This window comes from Petromyzon marinus, chromosome 17 (genome assembly GCF_048934315.1).
Source record: "Petromyzon marinus isolate PM22_M1 ecotype Great Lakes invasive population chromosome 17, UKy_Petmar_22M1.pri1.0, whole genome shotgun sequence".
NCBI lineage: Eukaryota > Metazoa > Chordata > Hyperoartia > Petromyzontiformes > Petromyzontidae > Petromyzon > Petromyzon marinus.
In genome coordinates this window covers 8,817,709-8,840,968 of record NC_133683.1, presented here as the reverse complement: position 1 = coordinate 8,840,968, position 23,260 = coordinate 8,817,709, and the positions used below count along the sequence as shown (strand labels likewise).

General features: G+C 49.4%; 1 protein-coding gene across 12 annotated transcripts in view; it reads left to right on the top strand.

The window, feature by feature from the left end:
* LOC116943384 (uncharacterized) overlaps window positions 1-23,260 on the top strand; it is a 326,779-nt gene that overhangs the window by 160,943 nt on the left and 142,576 nt on the right. For 10 of the 12 annotated variants that reach the window (XM_076067591.1, XM_076067590.1, XM_032956235.2 and 7 more), the window contains one exon: window positions 12,068-14,208. In XM_076067591.1, coding sequence (XP_075923706.1) covers window positions 12,082-14,208 — 2,127 coding nt within the window. In that variant the 5' untranslated portion in view covers window positions 12,068-12,081. Of the gene's footprint in view, window positions 1-7,041; window positions 7,166-12,067; window positions 14,209-23,260 lie in introns of all 12 variants that reach the window. The other 2 variants (XM_032956231.2, XM_032956234.2) reach the window with 1 other exon arrangement.

Sequence of the window (23,260 nt, the reverse complement as noted above, 5' to 3'; positions counted from 1 at the left end):
GAATATGGCTTGATCTGGTGAGTTGAGTCTCACAGGATGGGTGTTCAAGGTGGCTTTGCTGCTCTGACATTGAACTGGCGCACAGTGTGCCTGTGAGTTTGCTGTGGCCGCCAGCTTACTCTGGCCGGTCTCTTCCCTCCATTGCAAGGCACTTCATGTGCAGAGCGTACAACGGAGAAGTTTAAAATTATTTAATATTTTTTTATTTTACTGAGCTATATAGCTGTTTTTCAGAAGCGACCTGGCAATCACAAATGATAGCTCAACAAAGTGGCTTAGCACATGGATTATTAATTGTAGCCAAATACTCTAAACGCACGTTTATAGATGTGGAGGGGGAAACCGGAGGATCTAGTAAAAAATCTACATGACCACATAGAGAACACGGAAACTCCAAATAAACAGCAGGCTTCAGGGTTGCCTGTATCAGTTTCCAGGAGGGATGAGCTGGCAATTGGTGGCACATTGGTGGCAGTGGCCATGTAGTTGAAGAGGCTATTGAGATTCAGATGCACGCGCTCTCGCGTATCAACACGCCGGGCTGCTGCGGTGTTTCCCTGCAAGGCGCACCGAGACTGGTAAATACCGAGGACGTTTATGGAGTCCCCTGAGAAGAAATAGCATCGAGCCCTGTGGCCTTGGGCCTTTTGTACAGGAACGTGTCGTGCTGCGGTGTTTGTGAAGGAAAGCCAACCCTGGACTGGCTTTGACTTTGTCGAGTCTCATCGGTGTGACACAGCCTCTGCCTGCCCCCGACACTCTCGGTGTGGCCGCGGTTTGCCTCGTGCCTCGAGCGTTGTTTGCGCAAATCCCTTTCGCGTGCAGAATGCCGTGGACCGCGCGTGCACCTATGACTCAGTAATTATTATCGCTGGATATTAAACTGCACAACATCTTCAGGCATATTTGCTAGAAGTCAGGCGGTGCCAATGTTGTTGCTATTTGCGGTGGTGGAGCTGCCCATGGATGCCATTGGTGTCACCTGGTGCTGCCTGCAGGCAGTTAATTACCAAGGTGCCTCCGTTTGCAGCTAATGGATGTATCTTTGTATTTAAGTTGAGCTTCTTTCGCGCCGTACATAGCCAACCACGCTAATCGGAGGCGTGGGAAAATAATGGATGTTAAATACCCCAGGACATCATCTCATCGTTGACCAGATCTTGTTTAAGTAAGTGTGACTACTGATGAGACATTGCATGTCGAAACCAATCCAGATTTTGCTGGTGTTTAACCGGTGATGCTGAACGAATTAATTCCCCGGAAGCCGTGTGGATGATGGGATGTGTGAATAAAATACTTTTTTTGTGGAGGGGGCAGATATTGGAAGGAGTAGCATAGATTGGTTACTGACATCTCTGCGGCAGGGAAAAATATGACAACCATCACGTGGTCTCCCCTGTCCATGTGGTAAAATAAATGTCATTACTACGGCGACCGAGCATCTTGTTTAATGTTGAATAACTTCTTTGGCACCGTACATAGCCAACCGTGCTAATCGGAGGTCTTAAAGCGACCTCCCAGTCAAAAAGAGAGCAATGGCAACGATGCAAATGGTCATCCTCATAGTCAAACCGACATTCCATTTGGTCCGTCGCTGCAAATCGTGGCAGCTCGACGTGGGAAGAACTATCGCGGGGATCTTGAGGGTTGGAAAACATCGACAACCTGGCGCCACAGGGAGCGCGCGCTCGACGAGCGAAGGTTCCCGCTCGCAGACCAACGGAGACCACTTTGTGACACCGCGACCCGAGAGGCACCGTTCCAGTGCTGCCTATCACCAATCCGTCCACCATCATAATAAATAAAGTGCTGTTTTGGGTTACATCGTGTGAGCATAAATGTGTCGTTAACCCACCACCACCCCACACAGCCTACCAGTAAGGTTTGCCACGTAAACAAAACGTGCCAATTAGTTCCTACTTTAGCCCACCGGTGTGTTGGAGAGTAAATCCACATTTACAATTTGAGTACCATGACGTTATGTCCAGCATAATCGGGGGATTATGCCAGAATTGTGTCAAAATCGGCCGATGATGCTGGATGTAATTAACGACGCATTTATACTTATGCGATAACCTTTATCATGAGTAATCTTGGTCGTGAAAGCCTACTTGTAAAACCGTTCACCATCGCCATCAAGATCGGCGAACTTACCATAGTGAACGCATACAATGCATCACGGGCAGAATGGCCGTGCCCAGCGCTACCCACCAACAAGCCGCCCTACGATCCACGAATGTGATTTCAGTAGCCACCACACTTCGTGGAGCCGCAAATATTATATAATGCAGCAGGAGAGCAGCTGACAATGTGAGCATCAACCGCCAGTGACTATTTTGTGTTGCGTGTAGATAGATATCTGATTAATCATCGCCATCACTGTCAACACCGTCCCTGCCATCACCTCCTGCAGTGCTGCTACGAAGAGAAAGGGGAGTCTCGTCTATCTCCCTGCCTGCCCACCCGTGACATGCAGTGTCTGAAACCCGCTCACAATCCGCACCTCCGATTAGCGCGGTTGGCTACATGCATTGCGAAAGAAATTCAACATACATATACACACACAATCAGATTGTGCTGACAACATTTGGTGATGCTTAACCCTGTTGGTGACTGAGTCCGTGGTGGAAATTCCAAATTTCCGTGGCAAGAGACATTCACTCCATAGGACAAACACGCTTGTCTTCCCTCTAAAGAAAACACATGGACTTGTCGGAACTGGACTGCTGGCTGGAACGTGTCATCGTTTTGTTCAGCCAATGCGTTTTCATATTTTTTTCCCCGTTTATATCTGCAATTCGTTGATGCGGAAAATTATGTTAATGAGGCAAACTTGTCTCCTTATCGATTGCACACGCCGTTTTTACTGTCCTGCAACTTTGACCAGTGGGGGTACCCCCATTTGGAGTGCTATACATGCCCCTACCTGGTGTGTGGTGGTACACTGCTCTAGAGTGATGGTGTACTGGTGCTACACAGTGTCTTGTGTGCAGGGTTGGTGGATCATCTCTTTCTCATTCCATCGCTTTCTCATTCCATCGCTTTCTCATTCCATCGCTTTCTCATTCCATCGCTTCTCTCTGCGAAATGCCATTCTCAACTCACAATCAAAATTTCACCAAGAACATTGAGCTGATCTGGGCCACTTCTATGTTGATTTAGCCTGAAATGAGTACGTGCTGGGGATGGACATGTTCAGAGGCAGTCCAGTAGCTCTGGTGTGTTGCTCATCTCCTGTTTACAGCTCTAAGCCAGTGGTGGAAATGATATATTCCTATGGCAGGGTTGAGCCGATATAAAGGACAGCCACTATTGACTTATTTTCAATGTGGCACCAATGTTATTAACCCCGGAAGTCTGAGGAGCTGAGTTAACCCCCCAATCAGGATTCCAGCTGCTCACAAACCCTCCAATTGTGAGCTGCTCACTGCCATTGAGCCACCCAGCTAGAAACTGCGTGGACGAACGCTTATTATTCTGCCGTTAGAATGCAAGTAATGAAGTCTTAAAAGGCCATCGTATATAATAAGTCTTGACACTCAGGGAAATCTTTCATCACCGCAAAAATTCCAGTGGGTGAATGAGGGGGCAGTGCAGCACTGCATTCTACTGGGCAGCACTGAAACAGCTGGGCCCTATGGACCTCTGGGTCCGGCCACTAATTATTTCCAAAGGCTCTAATGAGCGCCGGATTAGGACATCAGCACTGCAGACCGTGATGATGACAACGATGCTGATGATGTGTTTGCTTGCTCAGGAGAGCTTTAACCAAGTTTGACCAAACTCACGTTTCGGTTTGGGCTTTGGCCCTTTTGGAACTGTGGCTGAATTTCTTGTTGAGAGTTTCATTGAGTGGGAGGGAAGGGGAAAATGTTGGAGAAAAGTCGCACGCGCACATACATACACACACACGCGCGAGAGGGGAGCCTTGTTACAGGAACAAGGTCGACGCAAAGTTGCTGTGACGTTTTAACGTGGCAAAGCTGAACAGCGTATGTACACCGGGAAAGGTGCGCGTGACTGAGAGGCACTTTTGTTGAACTTTGATGTGCAAGTTGTGTTAACTCGTCAGGGGATGGCGTGAGTTTATGTTTGCAGCGCGCGGCCGTCCGGCACTGAAGTTTGTAGTCTGGAGTTTTTAAGCAGAGTAGCGGGAGTTTAGGAATTCCCAGACTGGACAAATATAAATCTCTTAAATTTAGAGTAGCGTCTACATGCTGTCTAGTGTCTGCAAGCGTAGGCCACGCCACCAGCGGAACGCAGGCGCACCTCACATGGTGTTGTGACGAGCATTTTTATAAAATGATATTTTTCAGGAAAATACTCATGATTGTTGTCTTTTTTTCATTAAAACATTTCACCAAGAATATCCGTTGAAATGGAAATATCTAATTTGCAAGCATGTCCAGGGGTTTAAGTTTCAAGTTTATGTTTATCTAGGTGATGATTGAAGAGGCCACGATAGTGTCTTTCGCACGTGTTATCTGTGTCACCAAAATGACAAAAGTAAGAACATGAAATAAGAAAACCTTACTCAGCATAGTTATATTGAACACGTGTTTCGGCCCTACACAGTTTACCTCAGGAGGTCTGTCTTTCCGGAACACGGGTGTAATGTTTCAGCTGTACGTGGTTTGACGCTGCTAAAATTATCATCTCCACGTCGACAAGTAGTGAGCGGTCTGATAGTAATGTACTCTAGATGTTGCGCTGGCTGCTTACACTGTACTGTATATACTAATCAGTCCTCTTGCACTGTACTGTAGCTACTAAGCAGTCCTCTTGCACTGTACTGTAGATACTAATCAGTCCTCTTGCACTGTACTGTAGCTACTAAGCAGTCCTCTTGCACTGTACTGTAGATACTAATCAGTCCTCTTGCACTGTACTGTAGATACTAAACAGCTCACTTGCACTGTACTGTAGATACTAAGCAGTCCACTTGCACTGTACTGTAGATACTAATCAGTCCTCTTGCACTGTACTGTAGATACTAAGCAGTCTGCTTGCACTGTACTGTAGATACTAATCAGTCCTCTTGCACTGTACTGTAGCTACTAATCAGTCCTCTTGCACTGTACTGTAGATACTAAGCAGTCTGCTTGCACTGTACTGTAGATACTAAGCAGGCGGCTTGCACTGTACTGTAGATACTAAGTCGCCTGCTTGCACTGTACTGTAGATACTAAGCAGTCCACTTGCACTGTACTGTAGATACTAAGCAGTCCTCTTGCACTGTACTGTAGATACTAAGCAGTCTGCTTGCACTGTACTGTAGATACTAAGCAGTCCACTTGCACTGTACTGTAGCTACTAATCAGTCCTCTTGCACTGTACTGTAGATACTAAGCAGTCTGCTTGCACTGTACTGTAGATACTAAGCAGGCGGCTTGCACTGTACTGTAGATACTAAGTCGCCTGCTTGCACTGTACTGTAGATACTAAGCAGTCTGCTTGCACTGTACTGTAGATACTAAGTCGCCTGCTTGCACTGTACTGTAGATACTAAGCAGTCCACTTGCACTGTACTGTAGCTACTAATCAGTCCTCTTGCACTGTACTGTAGATACTAAGCAGTCCACTTGCACTGTACTGTAGATACTAAGCAGTCGGATTGCACTGTACTGTAGATACTAATCAGCCTGCTTGCACTGTATTGTAAATACTAATCAGTCTGCTTGCACTGTACTGTAGATACTAAGCAGCTTGCACTGTACTGTAGATACTAAGTAGCCTGCTTGCACTCTACTGTAGATACTAAGCAGTGCACTTGCACTGTACTGTAGATACTAAGTAGCCTGCTTGCACTCTACTGCAGATACTAAGCAGTGCACTTGCACTGTACTGTAGCTACTAAGCAGTCCTCTTGCACTGTACTGTAGATACTAAGCAGTCCACTTGCACTGTACTGTAGCTACTGGGCAGTCCACTTGCACTGTACTGTAGATACTAAACAGCTCACTTGAAATGTACTGTAGCTACTAAGCAGCCCACCTGCAGTGTACTGTAGATGCTAAGCAGTCTGCTTGCACTGTACTTTGGATCCTAAGCAGTCCGCTTGCACTTAGTGTAGATACTAAGCAGCCCGCTTGCACTGTACTGTAGGTGATTCGCGGCCCGCTTGCACTGTAGATACTAAGCAGCCCGCTTGCACTGTGCAAGAGATGCTATGATGAATATCTCGTCTCTTTCTTCCTTTTTCACCACTCAGCATCTGTATTTGTCCTGGAGGAATCCAATGAGCTGTGAAGCTCTTTTTCACACTCATCATGCGGTGTCACGCCATGCATTGCCTGTAAGGCCCCCTCTAACACCAACATCACCTTCGCCATCGTCATAAGTAAAATAAAAAAATATTTTCACTTTCATTTTACATCCCAATATTTTTCTATTTACCATGAGTGTTACCTGTAAAAGAGTGAAATAACGTAGAATTATAAGTTCAACAAAGAGGGATGGGGTGATTCATCACCACCACCATCATCCTTCATTGTCAGTGAATGATTCCAATTTAACTTTCATTCTGTCTTAATATATTTTATTCTATTTACATGTATCATGTGTCTGTTTTTATTTGTATTTGATACCAAGTGAGGGGAAATAATGTATAATTACTTACACAAACAGCGAGTGGGGTGATAATATTAGACCCACGATTGTAACCCTATTTTTCCCATGAGGTCTGTTATTTCTTGAATGTGGTTTTTGCCCAAGACGGTATTTTTCGAGGAACGTGACCCCCCACCCTTCTCCCCAGGAATCTATTAGCACAGTTGACGACGTGCGGTGCGAAAGAAGTTCAACATACATACATTATTGTACAGCAATGGAGCAAATGGATGTATTGGCGGTACACTGGTGCAGCAAAACACACCGGTCCTGAAAAAAAATTGCGACAAATCTATTTATCAGTGTTTAATTGCCCCCGTCGCTAAGTTTGATGTAATTTGAAGGTTTATTCAGTCTACTGAGACTTGCTATCAAAGTTCAATATTAACTCTTGATTTGGTTCCGGGGCATGCAATTTTTTGGGCCGACCAGGAGGAGGGCGAGCAGCTGGAGCAGCAGGAGCAGCAGCAGCTTTTTTGCATTGACTTTCGAGCCTGAGGTGGGACTGGTGGAGCATCATCTTCGCCGTCGTCTTGAACCGCCGATGGATAGTACGGCAAGTAGAGCATTGGGATCGTGTCGTACTCCTTCTAAACGCTTTAGGGTTAGGTTTAAGAACTGTCCGACCAAGTCGAGAGCACGAGTCAAAACACGAAGCCAATCGCTATCAGGCAGGGTGCTATACGGCAACAGACTGTGAAGCTTCGTGTTCAGCCGCTCACGTAACGTTCGTCTTCTGACTGCTTTGACATCACGACAACTGATTTTCACGCACCAACACCACCACCACCCCGCAAGATTTTCTGACCGGTTGTGAATTACGGTAAAATAATAAATTGCAACAAAAAAAAGTATTCCGCGCACCACCGCTTTACCGCCAATACATTCAAATAGAAATCAGAGCAAAAGCATCCAAATAGTATCCAGAGCAAAACAACTGCACGCCATGGTCACGTACAAGGCCCAGCGCCATCGCATATCACAGGACAAGCACTGGCATATGGCGCCCGATCGTTGGCAGCTGTTCAAATCAGTGGGTCTGCACCTGCTCAAAGCTATGGAACAGCGCTGACTTCTTACCCTGACTCGTCCGTTTACACACGACGACAACAAATATTCACCTTCGGTATCTGGTGATGTTTTGGTAACTTTTAATTTGAATTATTTGTAAAAGGAATATTTCCTAACCCAATCAGTTTCAAGGACAATGCTTATATTATCATAGTGTGTTTTTTGTTTGCATTTTGACCACAGGTATTGTGGTTAATGCACACATGATTCCTTGTAAAAAGTTTCAGTTTTGTTGCCAGAAAAAATGGGGAAAACCCTATTATTAGAACTAGAAATGCGGTTATGTTTGTGCACTGTTGTCAATTTATTTAGAAATGCAATTGTTTTTGTACCAATTTCTGTTTGGGTTCATATTCTTGGTTCTTTCGGTAAAGTCACGTAAAAGGTAAATAATAAAATAATAGAAATAAAACAAAATTCTCACGACGTTTCGATTGCAACACATCAGGTGTGAAAACCACAAGGCCCACAGGACAAGCACTGGCATATGTGACTAGGCCTCGGCAAGGTAAGGTAATTTACCTTTTTTACAGGGTAAAAGGGTAAAGGTAAAGGGTAAAGGTGTCGACATACCAAGGAGTAAGGTAAAGGGTATGGTAAAGGTAGCTCGGAAGAATTACCCGGTATGGTAAAGGTAGCGCGAAGTATTACCCGGTAAATATGGTACCTTGTTTACCGCTAAAAGCTCCGTGGCGCAGTCCGTGGCCTCCATTTAATAAGTCATATTTTTTAAAAACTTTTTTAAAAACACGCTTTTATGAAATGTACCGTACGAGTAATGGCAGAACTCCACGACTCCAGGAAGTGGCCCCGAAGCTTGCCACAACGTAAGGGGGCCGTGGTGATTTACAGCCAATGTTAGTTGACCATGGATAATTAGACCCAAGCCGAAACATAACATATAAAAAAGAATGTTTAAAAATATATACTTTTTATGATAGAATATAGTAGTGTCATCAGTATGACATAAGTATACCAAGTTTTCAGTCGATACTACATTGGGAAGTGGGTTAAAATTGAGTTACAAGATTTGAGGATACAACACCGACAACAACAGAGTGAGTTAAAAGAAAGCGTGTAAAATTGGAATAATCGAGAGTATTCTACGTGAATAAAGCGATCTACCTAGCATTTACCTGTTATAAACCTTTTTCATGTGTAGTAGTACCCCAGTAATTACCCTGTAATTGGGTAATATGTATGGGCTGAGTAAAAGTTAGGGTAAAGGTAGGCTCATTTTTACCTTACCTTGCCGAGGCCTATATGTGACTTTACTGAAAGAACCCAGAATATGAATACCTGCAGTCACGAAAGCTTTAAATCGAAATTCTATTTGGGTGTTTTAGCTATGATTTCTGTTTTGATATTTTGCTCTGATTTCAATTTGCTTCATTGTCGATCATCATTTAATGTTATTGTTTTTCCCGTTTTGGTCACTCAGGTCACTCTTGCAAATGAGTCTATCCTCGTCTCTTTCATTGCTCACATATTTAAACTAATTGAGCTTTGTACGGTTGCTTTTTCATCCATTCATATGAGTTGGATCTGTCCCACAAGCAGCGAAAGAAGCTGATTCATTAATAAGCTCTGATTCATTGATATTATCGGTTAATATTTGTCATGAATGGGCTGGGTGGGAGGGTGTTGCAGCGGTAACACTGTGCCTTACAAAAAGCACTCTTGGGGTTGACTTCCCCGACTCGAACAGCTTTCTGTATGTTCTATGTGGAGTTTGTATGATCTATGTGGAGTTTGTATGTTCTATGTGGAGTTTGTATGTTCTATGTGGAGTTTGTATGTTATATGTGGAGTTTGTATGTTCTGTATGGTGTTTGTATGTTCTCCACTGGTTCTGCTTGGGTTTCCTCCGGGCTCTCTCTGGCCCCCTCCCCCATCGCTAACACACGCACAATGTAATTGCTATTGGCCAAACATTCCATTGCTGAAAATTCCCCATGCAAATTACTGAATTGGGATTATACACAGCAGCAACATCGCTCCCACCTAAGACCCTCCTGAAAGACAGTCTTGAAACTCTTGAGAGGCTTTCTTGGGTAAACGAGCAGCAGAATAATAATAGAAATAATGAAAATAACATCTTGTGTACTCGTTTGGTTTGCGTGTTTTTTTGATCCACTGATGTGACCGCGTCGCGCCGGCCGGCATGGTGTTCGGTGCGCGACCGTACAGGGCCCTGCTTCGGGGGCTCTTGGACTCGGGGCAGCTCGAGGGCGAGAAGGGGGGGGGGTCCCGGCTGTTCAGAGCCCCGGCCTATTTATACCCCCCGAGTGTGAATAACGCGCGTCGAAAATACCGCTTTAAAAATACCCAAATGGCGAGTAACAGTTGGCTGTCTGGAATGCTGAGCTGTGTGTGATGGCTGTGTTTGCCAAACGTATTAGCATTTTTACTGTTGAGCAGGCTGCCGGCTGGCTGGTTTGCAGGGCACATCATGGCTATGTCGCTGAGCATTGGTCTAGCACCGTTGAGGTCCTGGGGTTCAGTTTTAACAGCCACCTATGGTTAAACCAGGTTCTCCAACCCCGCGAGTTGATGGCCTCAGCCTAGAGCTCGTCACCCACTCTGTAACCCAGACCTAGAGTCCTTCACCTACTCTATAACCCAGAACTAAAGCCCATCACCTACTCTGTAACCCATATTTAGAGACCATCACCCATTTTATAACCCAGACCTAGAGCCCATCATCCACTCTATAACCCAGACCTGGAGCCCATCACCCACTCTATAACCCAGACCTAGAGCCCATCACCCACTCTATAACCCAGACCTTGAACTAAACACTGACCTGCTAATCCAGTCCATCAATATATTGTCCATGTGATAACCCTGACTTGGAAGACAATATATAAAGTCCAAAGGGCAAACCTATAGAAATCCCCTTGGAGCCCAAAGTTGAGTAATTTGTGGGTAATCTTTGCATTTTTAAGATTTGGGCCATGATGCCAGCCACTCAACGCAGGCTTGCTCCTTACAGGCCATGGTGCAAGCGGCATCACGGAGAGACACTCCTCCTCCTGTCGTTCAAACTCTCCTAACCGCTCGCGCCCTGAATCACGTGATAATTTTCTGACAGGGCTTTCTTTTGGAAATGTTATGTTCAAAAAAAGGTTTGTGGTTTTTTAAAGGCATTAGTTTTTACACCCAGAAAGCTGTACGGACGACTTTGGTGGCTCGCGATGGCTGTGTCAGAGGGCTGCACTGGCACTGCCGAGACCACCTGGGTTTGAGTGTAGGCCCAGTCCACGGGACGCCGACTCAGGTTCTTGTGCGGTGTAGCAAATTTTTTGGAGTGGTTGGTGAATCATACTCGGATGATGTGCATTATATTTTTGTACATCGTTTCCCGCACCTCCGATTATCACGGTTGGCTATGTACGGTGCAGGAGGTGGTATAGCAAGTAGATTGTGGATTTCTCTGTGCATATTATCAGCGCTACTTTCTGGTATGTGTTGGTTTCTGTAGTGTGCCCTGCTCTCCTACCATTCACGTTATTAGTACTTGAAAAAATTAATAAAAACACTCAAAAGCCTTCCTGTGTAAATGTAGAAGTTAGACTTTGAACAGTTCCACCCGATTGGGATGGCACGAATCAAAAATCACCATCCCCGACTGACAGGTAAATACCCACTTGCAAACCAGGTGCTGATTCACCTCATTACACGCAGGGACAGTTTCCACTGGGGGTGCCCTTTTAGATGCTTGAAATTAAATGAGATATGAGGTGCTTATCATGAAAAGCACTCTGAGACACCATGGTATGAAGCGAAAAATGAAAAAAAAGTATATTTTTATTCTTTTTCCAATGTGATGAGTGTATCAATCAGCCTCTAGTAGCAGCATTGGTCACATGAACCCAATGACATACAACAAATACGCATTCAACACAATTGGTACCTACATGCAGTCTTATGCATTCAAGGACAGCATATGCAAAAATAACAGCCACCATTTGCCACTAAGTGACAGTGATGTAACTTAGTGGTGTTAGGTGTTATGGGTTGATCAACTGAGATGATTGACAGATGCACTACTTGTGCTCTCCATTGTGTCAACTTATCCTCTTGGCACTCGGCTCATTGTACTAAGCATCACTTATCATAGTGAGCGTCGCTCATCGTAGTGAGCATCACCCCTCGTAGAGCAGTAGGAGCAATGCTCCTCCCGCTCTTTGTTGTTGGAGGGCGACTGCCTCCAAGTGCCAAGCAGCATCCTTCACGAACCTCCTCCTCTACATGCGATATTGGAGGATTTGGAGCTGGTTGTAGATGCTGATGACTTACCTGCGGTGTCAAGAGTGTACACGCACACGTGCACGCACTCACGCGCGCGTACTCACACGCCCCACTATTGTGTCCGTGTGCACAGGGGAGCGGAGGTGAATGGGCAGAGCCGCCATGCCTCTGAATAAAAAGCTGGAGGTGTCGTCGGGGACCTTGGTATCCAGCGCGCTGCCCCGAGGTTACCTGGGCTCTGCCGCGCTGCCGCCCGGCGCCTTCCTCCCCGATGGCGGCGCATGTGGATTCCCGCCCCCGGGTGGTGGCGGCGGTGGAAGCGGCGGCGGGGGAGGCGGCCTGCTGTCGGCGCGCGCCGCCCGCCTCTCAGGGGCCCTGGGCCCCGGCTACCACCTGGGCCACCTTCCCTTCGGCATCGGCGTCTCGAGCGCCGCCGCGGCCGCCGCCGCTGGTTACCTCATCGACGGCCTCAACCTGTGCTACCCGAGCGGCGCCGGCATGGGCGGCGGAGCCGGCGTACTGATGAGCGGGTTGGCAGTGCCGTGCCCAATGGGCGGCGTCCTGGCGGTGGGCGCGCACGCGCGGGCGCGCGGCAGCGACGAGGTGCGACCACGAGACTCTCCCGCGGCACGAGCGCTCTCCTCCTCGCCGCTGCGCTCCCCTTCGTCGTCCTCCTCCGCCTCCTCCGCCTCTTCCTCCTCCTCTTCCCTGTTGCTGTCGGCGACGTCGCCGCCCGCATCGTCGTCGTCGCACAAACCGCCGCACCACTCGCGCGGATGTGACGCGCTCAGCCGCAGCTTCCCGGGGGGGTCGCTGTCGCGGGCGCTACGCGAGGCGCGGCAGGGAGCCCCTGGCCGGCGTCTCGGCACCACCGCCATCATCCTGGACGAACCCCCATGGCTCTCCTCCGACGACGAACTCGGCGACGCCTACTTGGTGGCGCGGGGATTGAGCCGCAGCTTCCCGGGCGGCGAGCTGGCGGGGGCGCTCCGCCTGGTGCGCTCGGGGGAGGGGCTGGGCGACGGCGCGGGGCCCCCCGCGCTGCCCCCACCACCGCCCCCCCCACCGCACCCCAGCGAGGCGCGACTCCGCGCCGCGGAACTGCGGGCTCCGCGGGACCGGACGGCATCGTCTTCGGATGGCGCCGCCGCTGCCGCGGGCCTCAGCTGGAGCTACCCTGAGAGCAGCCTGTCGAAAGCGCTGCGGGAGGCACGTCAGGCCGACGCCGAGGAGCCGTTTGGCAGTGGTGGTGGCGACGCGAGCACCCTGAGCTGGAGCTACCCCAGCGGAGTGTTGTCGCGCACTTTGCGCGAGGTTTGCGGAGAGAGGCGTGCCGGTGGTGCCGGTGGTGCCGGTGGTGCCGGTGGTGCCGGTGGTGCCGGTGGTGCCGGTGGTGGCGGCAGCGCTCACACCCCTGTGGCTGGCGTGCATTCTGCGGTGCCTCCTGCCCCAGGTTCGCCGGAGCGAGGGCAGCCGCGGCGTCGCGGCGCAGGGGCGGCAACGCGGGGGCCTGGGAGGGCGCGTGGCGGCCGAGGGGGTGTCGGCGGTCATGCGTCGGGGGCCGGCTCCGCTCGTGCCACCCGCGGGGGTGCCGGCGGGGGTCTGAGCAGGAGCTACCCTGGCAGCACGCTGTCCAAGGCGCTGCAGCATGCGCGAGGCTCCGGCGGCGGCCAGGGTCTGTGCGCCAGCACGGGCAGCCTGCCGTCGGCCACAGGGGGCGGGCGCGGAAGCCGGGGCGGGCGGCACGGGGGCGGAGCGTCGGCGTCCACGGCGGCGCCCGGCGGCGGCGGTGGAGGCCTCGAGAGCGAGGACGAGGAGCTCACCAACCTGGACTGGCTGCACGAGAGCAAGAACCTCCTGCGCTCGCTGAGCCTGGTGGGTGGCGCGGGCTCTGGCGGGGGAGGCGGTGTGACCGGCGGGTGCAGCGGGGGCCTCCTGCTGCGCTCGCTGAGTCCGCTGCGCGACGCCAGCGCTGGCGGCTCAGGAGCCACGCCGCCGCCACTGCTGCCGTCGTTCCCCGGGTCGCCGGAGCATGGCCACGGCGGGGGCGCCGGCTCAGGCGGGGGTGGGAAGCCCCCCTACTCGTTCAGCTGCCTCATCTTCCTGGCCATCGAGTGCTCGGCCGGCAAGCGACTGCCCGTGCGCGACATCTACAACTGGATACTGGAGAACTTCCCGTACTTTGCGAGTGCTCCCACGGGCTGGAAGAACTCCGTGCGACACAACCTTTCGCTCAACAAGTGCTTCCGCCGGGTGGAGAAGGATCGCAGCCAGGTGAGGTGTCCCCACACACAGAGCCCCCTGCTGCCGCACACAAGTCAAAGGTCCCCGTTTAGCTTTGAGCAGACTGTTGGGGCAAGTACTGTTAGCGTGCAGCACTTTTAAATCTAGATTGAAAACTAATTTCTTTAGAACTGCTTTTTGTGTTTAGCTTCTTGTCCTTCCCCCGCACCTCCAATTAGCACGGTTGGCTACCTACATTGAGAAATCAGTTCAACATACATACAAATATCCCTATGAAGGCCTGCACAGCACACGAAGAGGTAAGTGGCCAAGACCGTGCCCGGCCACCTACCTTCGTCTCCCCAGTGCTCATGTTTACACACAGCAACGGGTACTCATAGACAGCTTAGGAGTGGTTCAGATAATCGACACCGATGTTGGCTGTGAGCGGCAATTGAACTTGGGTCGCCAGGTCCTTAGCGCAGTGCACTAACCGCTACACTACCACTCTCCCCACTATGCACATGTACACCAAGACACACCTAGGCAGGCTTGTACCCAGACACAACAGTCCTTTGTAGCACAGCACGCCCTACAGCGTGACGGGCTCACGTATGTAGGTGGAGAACCAAATTTGAACGGAGACGCTCGCATGCAAGACACACTTAACCTTAAGTGCACAAACAGGTCTCCCTCTCAATGGGCTCTGACCTGGCTTCAAGTACAGATAATTGATTTATCGACTCTAACACGCCCAGGCGGCATAAGCGCTCTTAAACCATATGCCCTGACACACACGCAGCTGAACGCGCGTGCGCATACAGACGCACATGCGTGTGCGCACGCATGCCCTCCCACCCCCATTTGACGCGAACATGTGACGCGGTGTGTGATAAGCCTTTTTCCAAATACTGTCGATAAATGGGGTCTCGAGTCGGCGAAAGGAGCGGGGAACACGGTAAACGTTGCGCACGACCTCTTACCCAGGCGTCCTTTTAAGCATCACCTGCCCACAAGCGGTCTATCCCGCACAGCTCCTGGGCGCTCCTCAACCACAGACAACATCCCCCGCCGTTATATCACCATTTTTTCTAGATGACCTGATTGTCCCAGAGCCCTCTTGATTCTTCGCTGCCGAGCCGAGTGAATGTACTGTCGACACAGTTCAATTATTCCTGGGGACTTGGAGTGATTTGTATTCCCGTGCGGAATAAGGATCGCCATTTTTATCTTCGCCTATACTGGTCGCCACCACCGCTGCAGTGTTACGAATACCACTTGGCAATGTCTCGGACCTTTGGAACATGTTGCAGATAAGGCTTTTTGAGTCTTAGTGCCCTCCCGGGCTATCACCAAAATTGTCCGCCCCCTACCCATAAGCCTCACTTTTTTGTCTTCACCTTAAGGGCGAGCTGCAGCTAGGGCTAGCGCCATCAAAGTTTAGATTGTAGTTTTTGTTGATGCAATCACTTCGCTCTTTAAGTGTGCCCATTTTTATCTGTGTGGATATTTTCGCAAAATTATATGGTTTAGCGGTCCGGCATAATTAATGAACTAATTAATGTAAACCTCACAGTTCATTGTGAACTACTTTACCTTCTAATATGTGGCTGTCAAGAGCCGCCGTTCCAAGCGGCCGAGGCCCGTACCGTAGCGGACGCACCACAGAGAAGCGCGCATGAGCAGAGCAGCCCAGAACACGACTCAGGCTGGGATCACGCCGCCCACACCCCATTCTTTGTGCACCTGGTAGCCACCGTCAGACAGCCCCCCCCCGTTTTGTTTATTTCCTCGCGTAGAGGCACGTTTTTGTCCCCATTTTATTCTGGCTTGGTTGCCCCTCCGTCTCTTCGTAACAGTGGAGTCTGGCGGTGGCCGCCAGTGAAAACTCGGCTTTACGTCAGGACGGTAGTCCCTTGGTTAACGTTTTTAATCCTTTGCACGAAAACTACTGCTCACCGAACTAACTGTTAATTTAATTCACTTGTAATTAAAAAAAATATGTGAAAATCACTGAGTCTGCTCGAGAGCTGTTTCCACCGCCAAAACATAAAACGTGATGTCAACAAAGCCGCTCGCAAATGGGCTTCGTTGATTGGCTGAGGGCGTGGCTCAGCCCCACTTACGAGTGCTCGGATTGGCCAAAATTGGTGCCCACGTGCATAACGTAAATGTACCGTTAATCTGTTAACCTTCATCAAAACCATGGGGGTACTATGGGAGGCGAAGCGTTAACTGAAAAAAACATTAACCGATGTCACCGTTAACTATAGGATGACTATACCATAGACTAGTTTTTGCTTGAGCCACGGTCAGATGAGCAGAGCCGCGCCACGTTGGCCCTGCTTGGCAATCGACGTCATGACCTGGGCCAGTGGGACAGCGGTCCTGCGGACAGGGGCTCAGCTGAACTCAGGGCCCACCACAATGGGTAGGGAGCCATCGGGCGTGCTGGGTCACGTCCCTGTGGTGCATGGAGCTGCGGGTAAGGCTCAAGCTGCCCACGTCAACTGCCGGCAGCGGAAAAAAGACACATTTGTTGTGGATGTGTTTGTCAGCGTCCCTGACCAACCTTCCAGGGACAAGGACACCGTCCCAGAAGCATCATCCCTTCAAGGAGAAGAAGAGGACGAGGGCACGGACTTATCGCGAGTCTTGTCTGGAACTCCACTGCATATTCCACGCGGGCAAGGACGTCCTCACCGCAGGAGCAGCAGCAGCAACAGCAACAGCAGGGCAGTTCTGCCCACGGCAGCCACTGAGACCCCGATAGTCTTGACCAGCCAGCTAAGGCTGTTTCCTCAAACCCCACATTTTGCTAGGGCAGTGCTTACCTCGGGAAGACGAGGACGTATTCCCAGAACCGGTCTAACTTTGCGTCGACCAGAAATCCCCCACTGTTGCTGCTGATCTGAGACTACAACATGGTGCAGCGGGAATGTCAGTCTCTGAAGATGATGATGATGATAACGTCGTCGTCCTGGGAATTATTCATCGACATGTCCGCTTGTGCCCACGCGCTTTTTACAGGTTAGAGGTCTGTGTCACACAACCAGCGTTTCGCTACGGAAGTGTCCACTTTCGAAGACAACATCATCATCATCATCGAGGGGGAATGATTAATTCCCAGGAACCCTGGATACAGCTGGATAATGGATGCTTTCATGTAAGAAGCCGCAAGAGAAGAGCAGAACAGAGGAGATCCACATCGAAAAAGACCGAACACTTGATGTAACTTGTCATCGGCGGAGTCGTCCTTGGATCAGGATTCATCGAACGAGGAGAAAGCATAAAAAATAGATTTTTCCGCAAGATGTCCTGTGCTCGCTGGGATGTAAAATCAGCCGCAAGCTCAAGCACCCAGAACCGTTCCTCTCGAAAAATCTGCGGAAGAATCTGCTGGCAAGGAATCTAAAATCTCTTCCAGTTCCCGAGTGGAAGAGTTTTTGGGCGATACTTGCGCAGACCATGCGCAGCCTCGATGGCCGTCGTTATACACAGCACATTGCGGACGCTAAAACATTTCCATCCGTGCCACGTGTGGATGCCGACATGGTAGTGATGGAGCTCCCAGACCACCCTGCTCGACGGGAGGAAAGCTCCCAGGCTGTGCTGGAAAGAAAGGCCATTGCACGCCACAGCTTTTGCCATACACATCACAATGTATGTGACGTTCGCAGCCAAGTTCACCGTGGAGTCACAAGAGACTCAAGCCCATCACATAAGAAGACCCAGGAGTTTCATCAGGGCCTATCTTGACATCCGGGATATAGCCATGTTCTCCCTTTGACGCGGGAAGAGACCTTCTCGACGGTCCATCGCAGATGGTGGCTACCGCCGGTGTGGGCCGAAGTTTATTTGGCAGAAAGGGGACAAAACCGACCCTCAGCTCAAGGAAGGGGTGGTTTTGTGCACTCTACCCTTTGCAAAGGGATAGATCCTCTTCAACAACGAACTGCCTGAACAACTCAAGGCGGACAACAAAAAGAAGGTGTAGGTGTGCAAATCCCATTTCGTCTGCTGTGGCCCTCCGGTCGCCAATCTCGGTTCTAGAGAGGGAAGCCTGCTTCGATGCTAGGCCTACAAGTCTGTTTTTCCGGAGGTAAGGTGAAGGATAAGACAAAATAACCACAGTACCGGGCTGATGCTGCCACATTTGCAGACATGCATCAGCAGCACTGACGGAACCAAGAAGAGCGCACGTCCCGCCCATCTCTTGCGTACATAGGGGGACCACCTAGCCGTATTGATGCCGGCGTGGACACACACGATGACGGAGTCGTGAGTCCGAGCTGTTGTGGGCTACAAGCTTAATTTCAAGTAGGTTACGCTGTTCATTGAGTTCTAGCCTTCACTTCCACCAGAGGTCGATAGTCTTCCCTGGTGGATGAACCAGGGGAATCTGCAGAAGGGCCTCCCACTGCCTGACACTGCCGAATTGTATTCTCTAGACCGATGCGAGTGCGTGGGGGTGGGGAGCACACCTCCAGGGCATACTTCTCCAGGGCGTGTGGCCGAGGCACACAGAGGGGAGCATCAGTCTACCAGAGCTCAGAGCAGTGCATCTCGCACTCCCATCACTTTCAGATCAAGGTCCGTGAGAATCGAATTATCATTCACTGCAATGGCATGACAGAAGTGGTGATGGTCCATCGCCAAGGCAGCCCCAAGCTTTTTCTTTCTAATGATGGAGTTTTGGGATGTATCTCTTGGGCAGAGTCACAGCACCTGTCCCTGAAGGCTTGTCACCTGGCAGGGGTTTGAAAACGTGGTCGCAAAGTGTGTTAATTCGATAGTGGCTTGATCCGGGGAAGAGGGCTCTGCACTCCGAGGTATTCGAGCAGGTGCGATGCCCCGTTCGGACGGTTCACCACAGACCTCTTCACGTCGGAGACCGATCACCATTTTCTACGGTTTTGCACCAGATTATGCTGTCCTCGGGCCTGGTGACAACATTGTGTGGGCCATACAACAGTATGTTGGATGTCCATACTGTTGGATGTCATCTCTGCAAGGCAGAGGATCTGGAGGTCGCCACACTCGTTTGTAAGGCGTAACGGATTTGGACACCTTGGCTTCGCAGTACGCTGTCTTCGGCAGAGTGGTGTTGTCTGCTGCCATTCAACGAAGTGGCCTGTCCCCTTCTCCAGGTACCAGCTCCAGTATGTTTGCTAAACGTTGTGGCAATGGATTGGTGGCTGGCTGTATAGAACAAAGAAAACATTGTGTTTTTCACCTCGGTAACAAATTGATTATATCAAATCTGCACTGCCAGCCACTGGTCTCCCACCCAGCCATCACTACACAAATGGCTCATGCTTGCAATCACTGGGAGAGGCTGTCGGAGTTCATCTTTTGAAGTACAGGTAAGTGACGCGTGTGTTCATTCTCTTTATGTTCTTACGCTCCTTTTCAGTGTCCTTACACTTTCAATTTGAGGGGTCTCCACTACTTGGGTTCTGTTCAGTGTCAGACTTCTCCCTTCACCCCCTATTTAAAACTAAACTTTTTTTATTTTACCAAGTAAGGCCCACTGAGCTATGTAACTTTTTATCAGAAGTGACCTGGCCACACATGGTAGCTCATTGAAGTGGCTTTTCACGTGGAAATGTATAACAGCAAAATTCTCTTAAGCGCACATTTCTAAAAGTGGAGGAAAAACCAGAGGATCCAGAGGAAAATCACGCCACCATGGGGAGCACACACAAACTCCAAATATACAGGCGTCAGGGTCGGCATCGAATCCACAACCTCCTGCATACCAGGCGAGGTAGTTAACATCTCGCCACCATGGTGCCCCCTCTTCTCCACATGGTCTCGGTTGTGTCCGTGGGAAGAGGGTATCACGTTCTATGCGCTCCCCCTGCCATAAGTGTGCTTTGCTATCTGTGGTGAGGCTAATGGGTGGGGGGCGAGGAAGTGTGATCATGGCTGGTGCATGCAAGTGCTCGTCCTCAAAAGCCTGAAGTGCCATGTGGTTCCGCGATTCGGGGAAAATTGCCTATTAGTAACATTGGGCCGGTTGCCAGCAGTATTGACCAGAGAAGCACATTTTTACCAAGGTACTTAACCTCATGATTAGTCTGCTGATTCGACCACCACCAGGCCTAAACCATGTGCAAGTGCATTCCACGCTGCGTTGCGATGGTCGCAGAGATGGTGCTACATGCACGTCTGTTCTTACAGTTCTTGTGTCAAATCTAATGGCTCCCAAGTTAAGAGACTGCCTCACTACAGTCCCTTAATCACCATTGACAGACCATATCACCACTATCTCTGTGTTATTTCTTTTCCACGGTCATTGATCTCATTTCAGAGCTGTTGAATCTCACTCTCCCAGCAGCAGAAGGAGCAGCATCAACTCTTAAACAGCACACGACATTTCCTACAGCTTAGAATCCGTAACATTTTCAAAACACGAGTTGTTCTACCGCGGGATATTTCCCGATCTAATGTTGATGATGGAGGCCATGCCGGAATGCTGAGGATCTTTAGGCTTTGTGTCTGGCCAGGCGGTACAGCGCCGTTAGCGTGCGACCGACAAATGCAATCAGATGAAAAGAAGGCTGTGTGATATTCTTGGCTCTTTTGGTAAAGTCACGTATGCACACCTGATGATGATTGCTTGTGTTGCAGTCGAAACGTCGTGAGAATTTTATTGTTTTATATTTTTATTATTTTATTGTTTCCCTTCTACGTGACTTTACCAATAGAACCAAGAATATGAATCCCTGCAGTCACGAAAGCTTTAAATCAAAAGTTAAGGCTGTGAGTTAATTTTCTGAGCTGATGGCACATTAATACCGCTTGTCCAGTGGAGAGACTGACCATTGACATAGGAATGTAGAATTTCCACCACTCAGTCCTGCCAATGGAGACGAGCCACGCTCAACATTCACTTGGACAGAGATTCTAATAACGAACTGGCTGACCGGTCTTTGACGGGATCTTGACAGAGTTGGCTTACAGACTAAACTCTGCTGAGTTTCTATAGACTACAGATGGAGTAACAGGGGTTTCAGGCCATGCAGGCAGAGCGGCTTATGATGGGATCTATATACATTCTAACATACGAATAACAAAGTCTCATTATAACTCCAGCAACGTGAGTCATCCTTGTAAACAAGATAACGAGTCTAGATTTAAAGCTTTCGTGACTGCAAGGATCCATACTCTTTGGCCAAAACGTCGTGATTTTTGTTGTTTTATTTTTTACCTACGTTACTTTACCGAATAGAACCAAAGATAACGAGTCTCAGTTGTCCCTTACACAATCAAATAAACGAGTATTGATTATTGATGCGATGGTGCTTACTCAGTTACATGGGATATTGATTCATTCTCGAATGGCCTAACAGAGGAAAATGCAGAGATGAGCCACGGTGTGAGCTCTGCTGTGGCTGGCTCAGAGAGACCAAATAAGCCCACGAATTTAAATGTTTGTTAATTTTACATGTTTACCACTCCATTCACTGAAACTGAAAACGCCGGAGACTCGAGTGAACAACGTCTCGCTTACTTTCAAGCGACTTGATTTACAACCAACGGAGACCACGTGTTGCCCGTGTGTCTGTGCGTTTCCCACGTGTCTGCGCGTTGCCTGCGTGTTGCGCGTTGCCCATGTGTCTGTGCGTTGCCCATGTGTCTGTGCGTTGCTTGTGTATCTGTGCGTTGCTCATGTGTCTTTGCGTTGCCCGTGTGTCTGCGCATTGCTCGTGTGTCTGTGCGTTGCCCGTGTGTCTGTGCGTTGCCCGTGTGTCTGCTTGTTTCGCCGTGTGTCGCACGTGAGTGTGGTATACTGTCAGTGACAGGGCCTAGCGGCCGCACATTCACCGCTCGTTGGGAGAGGTTGCGGATTGGAAACGGTTCGCAGAGCTGCCCTAGTTATTCATGGCAGGCGTGTGAACAGTAAAATACAAAGCCATTTGCTTCGCAGTCGATGTTAAAGGTTCCTTGAGGTCATTCAAAAGGAGGCCATTGTGTATCGGCATCATGGTCCAAATGACAATTACATTGTCAATTGTTCAAATGAGATTACACGTAGTAGTAATAATAATGATTTGTATTTGATATAGTGCCCTATACTCCGGGTTATCTTGGTAACATTACTACCTACTGGCAGACTCTATCCGTTTGTGAAACACAACACCTTTGTGATAACGCTGTGCTATAAGAATGGCACGAATATGTTAAGTCCTAATTATTATCATTTTCGTTGCCCTCGCCCCGGTCCTCTCCACTCTGTCCTACCATCTCATTCCCTCCCTACTGTCTCCTCTGCTCGCAACCTCGGTGTCATCGTCAACTCCTCCCTCTCCAACCGCATCTCTGCCACGACCCGGACTTGCCGCTTTCACCAATTCAATGTTCATAAAATTCGTCCCCTCATCTCATTATCTGCTGCTAAACTCCTGGTTCACTTCCTCGTTTCACTCACTTTGACTGATGCAATTCTCTACTTCTCAGGCTTCCTGCCTACGCATTCACTCCACTCCAACAGCAGACACAAATTGCCTCGGCCCACGGATTTTAACCTCCCCCAGACTTCTGCTCTACTCTCCCAACTCCACTGGCTCCCTGTCTACGAACCACTGTCCATTTAAATTTCTCCCTAAAGTCTATACAGTGAGGAAAAAAAGTATTTGATCCCCTGCTGATTTTGTACGTTTGCCCACTGACAAAGAAATGATCAGTCTATAATTTTAATGGTAGGTTTATTTGAACAGTGAGAGACAGAATAACAACAAAAAAATCCTGAAAAACGCATGTCAAAAATGTTATCAATTGATTTGCATTTTAAGGAGGGAAATTTGTATTTGACCCCCTCTCATTCAGAAAGATTTCTGGCTCCCAGGTGTCTTTTATACAGGTAACGAGCTGAGATTAGGAGCACACTCTTAAAGGGAGTGCTCCTAATCTCAGCTTGTTACCTGTATAAAAGACACCTGTCCACAGAAGCAATCAATCAATCAGATTCCAAACTCTCCACCATGGCCAAGACCAAAGAGCTCTCCAAGGATGTCAGGGACAAGATTGTAGACCTACACAAGGCTGGAATGGGCTACAAGACCATTGCCAAGCAGCTTGGTGAGAAGGTGACAAC